This window comes from Otolemur garnettii, unplaced genomic scaffold (genome assembly GCF_000181295.1).
Source record: "Otolemur garnettii isolate 467f Iridium unplaced genomic scaffold, OtoGar3 scaffold00181, whole genome shotgun sequence".
NCBI lineage: Eukaryota > Metazoa > Chordata > Mammalia > Primates > Galagidae > Otolemur > Otolemur garnettii.
Genome location: NW_003852576.1, coordinates 502,260 through 506,696, shown reverse-complemented (window position 1 = coordinate 506,696; position 4,437 = coordinate 502,260). Strand labels below are relative to the sequence as shown.

The following is a 4,437-nucleotide window of genomic DNA, read 5'->3' as shown; positions in this document are numbered from 1 at the left end:
ACTACAGGAGCCTGTCATAATGCCTGGCTATTTTTTGGTTGTAGTTGTTGTTGTTTGGCAGGCCTGGGCTGGGTTTGAACCTGCCAGCTCTGGTATATGTGGCTGGCGCCCTAGCTGCCGAGCTACAGGTGCCGAGCCGAAAGCTTTCTTCTTCACCCTGTTCCTCCATCAGCCTCCAAAGTTAACACCTTGCTGACCAATCATGAGTTACTCAGTATCATGGATAGTTTCTGTAAAATTGCCAGTCTAGATGTTAAGATAGTAGAGGCACTAAAGTGATTCTGTATTATAAGCAGCTGAGAGGTAAGAATAAAATGGGGTGAACTTGGGACAGTTGGGAATTGAGACTGGCAGAAAAGAATCAGGGAACAGCTGCTATGTTATTAACACATTGTTGATGGGCAGTTTTACTCAGAAACTATCCATGTTACCAGGTAACTTGTGAATGGTCAGACTGAGTTAAGGTACAATGTCAGTGTGGAAAGCAGGCAATGTAATTGTACTTGAATATTGTTCCCCTTTATGGCTAGGTGAGGTGGGTCATACCTGTAATCCCAGCACTCTGGGAGGAGGATCGCTAGAGGCTGAGAGTTTGGGAACCACCTGGATAACACAGCAAGATCCTGTTTCTACAAAAATAGAAAAATATTAGCTGGAAACTGCTGTAGTCCTAAGCTACTCTGGAGGATGAGGCAGGAGGATTGCTTGAGCCTAGGAGTTCAAGGCTGTAGTGAGCTATGATGGGAACAGAGCCGACCAGCTCTCTCAAAAAATATATATTGTTCCACTTCATGTAAAAATGTAAGAATCTTGCAACTCTACAAGTCCATTTGCGACCTCTTTTTTTTTTTTTTGAGACAGAGTCTCACTTTATGTTGCTCTTAGTACAATGCCATGGGGTCATAGCTCACAGCAACCTTAAACTCTTGGTCTCAAGCGATCCTCTTGCCTCAGCCTCCAAAGTAACTGGACTACAGGTGCCCATCATGACACTTGGCTGTCTTTTTAGAGACAAGGTCTTGTTTTTGGTCAGGCTGGTCTTGAACTCCTGAGCTCAGGCAGTCCACCAGCCTTGGCCTCCCAGAGTGCTAGAATTACAGGCATGAGCCACTGTGCCTGGCTATTTCATTCTTGCCCTAGTTGTTGTATGTGTTATATCTATGATGTTAATACTTCACAGCTTAGTGTAATTTTGCTTTAAATAGATGTGTATACACTAAAGAAATAAAGGAAAAGATTATTCTTTTCAGTTTACCCACGTATTTGCAAGTTCTAATGCTATTCATTTCTCATTGAAGATCTGAGTTTTCATCCAATACCATTTTTTTCAACCTGAATGATTTTCTTTGGCATTTCTTGTAGATCTTTGGGGTGATGAATTCTGTAGGTTTTTGTTATCTAAAACTGTCTTTGCTTTCATTCTTTTTTTTTTTTTTGAGACAGCCTCAAGCTATCCCCCTGGGTAGAGTGCTATGGCATCACAGCTGACAGCAACCTCCAACTCCTGGGCTCAAGTGAATCTCCTGCCTCAGCCTCTCAAATAGCTGAGATCACAGGCACCCGCCACAATGCCTGGCTATTTTTTGGTTGCAGCGTCATTGTTGTTTGGCAGGCCCAGGCTGGATTCGAACCTGCCACCTTAGGTATATGTGGCTGGCACCTTAGCCACTTGAGCCACAGGCGCCAAGCCTGCTTTCATTCTTGAAGGGTATTTTTTGCTGGATGTGGAATCTCAGATTGACAGTTTTTGGGATTCAGTACTTTATTTTTTTGGAGACAGAGTCTCAACTTTGTTGCTCTTGGTAGTGTGCTATGGCATCATAGCTCACAGCCATCTCAAAGTCTTGGGCTCAAGTGATCCTCTTACCTCAGCCTCCCTGGTAGCTGATGGAATTCCACTCCAAGACTGAAAGCCTGAGAACTAGAAGAGCTGATTGAGTGGTTCCAGTCTGAGGACCTGCAGGCTGGAGACCAGCTGATGTTTCAGTTTCAGCCCAAAGACAGGACAAAACTGATGTCCAGTTCAAAGACAGATGAGTAGGAGGAATTTCCTCTCACTCAGGAGAGGGTCAGCCTTTTTGTTCTTTTCAGGCCTTCAACTGATTGGGCTCAACCGAGTCAGATAGGACAGTCTGCTTTACTTACTTAGTCTGTTGATTTATAAGCTTAACCAAAAACACCCTCACAGAGACACCCAGAATGATGATTGACCAAGCATCTCGACATCTTGTGGTCCAGTCAGATTGACAAATAAAGTTAACCACAACAGGTCACATTTCCTCTTTTCTTTGTGTGTTTAGTTATTTTGGAGTTATCTCAGGCATTTTGAATGGTACAAAGTAGGAACTTTATTTTATTTTTTTTTGCAGTTTTTGGCCAGGGCTGGGTTTGAACCTGCCACCTGTGGCACATGGGACTGGTGCCCTACTCCTTTGAGCCACAGGTGCCACCCTAGTGTAGGAACTTTAAATTCTATTTTATTCTTCCGAAGAGTGTTGATTCTTTTGGTTTATTAGGCGTCGAACTTGGCTGAACTAAGCTCCAAACTTATGCTGCTTCTGTGATGGGCAGCAACTGTAACTTTGTTCATTTCTTTTAACCTTAGCTAAGCACTTGAAGGTGTTCCGCACATACATAGTTTAGGAGATAGAAATTTGGGCAAAGTGCCCAAGCAGATTTTAGGACTTAATTTCTGTAGCTCTCTCCTTTCCATGATCCATGATACCCTCTCCTCTTTTGATTGTAGTTGCTACTCTGTCCTCTGTCCAGTGGTATGTGTAAATTATAATGGTTCCTTTGTTCCATTTCCTTTTAAGATTATTCTTAACATTTTTGAAGTTTTATTATAATGGCTAGAAATACTTTATTTCTCTACCTTTTAATTGATTATAATCAGTTTCTTTTTGCTCTATGCTTTCTTGATGCTTTTGGGGAAATTTGAATGCTAGACATGAGGTGTTTAACTACAAAATATAAACAATACCTTTTATCTTGGCTTTATTTTCCAGTGGGCATTGGTAGTGGTAGGCTATTAGCTTAACTTTTATTTTTGTTTGTCTTTTCATTAGTATCTTTTTATTCTTTGTTACATATACTTATAGGTTAGTATTAAAAGTGGAGCTCTGAATAATAAAGCTTTTTCTAGAATTTGTTATTTTTCATCCTGATACAATTATTATCTGGCCTGTTTTTAGCCCATGAGGGTAATATTGGCAGTGAGGGGGGATAATTCTTAGTCGTGGAGGACTGTCCTGTGCATCGTGGGATGTTTAGTAGCACCCCTGTCTACCCATCAGAGCAGTGTTTTTCACCTGTTTTTATCTCACAGCACACTTGAACCCATAGTTGAATTTCTGTGGTCCACTTAAATTATGTTGATCAAAAAAAAAAGTTAAAAAATATTCTTACTGACTTTTGAACTTCTTTTGAAAGTAATTAATTAACGATCTTTAAGAGTTTTCACATACTTTTTCACACACCTAAGATCCTCTCATGATGCACCAGTGTGCCATGGCACAGCAGCTGAAAATCACTGCATTAGGCTTGGCGCCTGTTGTACAGCGGTTATGGCGCCAGTCACATACACCCAGGCTGGCTGGTTCAAACCCAGTCTGGGCCAGCTGAACAACAACGACAACTGCAGCAAAAAGATAACCGGGCTTTGTGGCAGGTACCTGTAGTCCTAGCTACTTGGGAGGCCGAGGCAAGAGAACCTCTTAAGCCCAAGAGTTTGAGGTTGTTGTGAGCTGTGACACCACAGCACTCTACGGAGGGCGATATAGTGAGACTCGGCCTCAAAAAAAAAAAAAAATTCACTGCGTTAGATTATAGAAATGTCTCCAGACTAATAGTGCAGATGTCTCCAAGAGAAAGGGCAAGATTGCCCCTGGTTGAGAACTGCTGAGCCCAAATCTAATGAGAAAGGAGAGAAAGGGTGAGTTACATAGGCTTCTTTGTGTTCTAACTGTACTGTGGTGTTTATAGGTCAATAGTTCTTCTAAGGAGGATGTCTCCAAACAGAAGCAATCAAACAAGAAAAAGAGGATCATCTATGATTCAGGTAATGTTTCTTATGAGGAGCTTTATAGTTTGGAAGTTGTTTTATATCCCTTAGTGTTTTATAAACTACATCCTGAGGCACACAGCTCTCTGTGATATCAGTAGGTGCTGTGAGAAGAGGGCTTTATATTTAACCAAAGTTTTAAACAATTTTATTTAGCTGCAGAATATATCAGAACCAAAATATGTTAATGGATTAAAGATTCATTCAGAGGCAGATAGAGTATGTAGCATGTCTCAAACTTTGAATATGATATACTACTTATTTCTAAAACATTCATATGAAGTTCTCTGGACTGAGGTGCTAGGAAACTGATTGTAAAAATAGTACTTCAGAATATCGTTTTTATTTATTTATTTATTTTTTAGACGGAGCCT

At 40.9% G+C, this 4,437-nt stretch overlaps 1 protein-coding gene across 1 annotated transcript in view; it reads left to right on the top strand.

Annotated features, from left to right (window-relative positions):
• Nucleotides 1-4,437, top strand: part of RFC1 (replication factor C subunit 1) — an 83,582-nt gene that overhangs the window by 21,321 nt on the left and 57,824 nt on the right. The window contains exon 3 of the mRNA XM_003800682.3: nt 3,985-4,060. Within this exon, the coding sequence (XP_003800730.1) occupies nt 3,985-4,060 (76 nt within the window). The remainder of the gene's footprint in view (nt 1-3,984; nt 4,061-4,437) is intronic.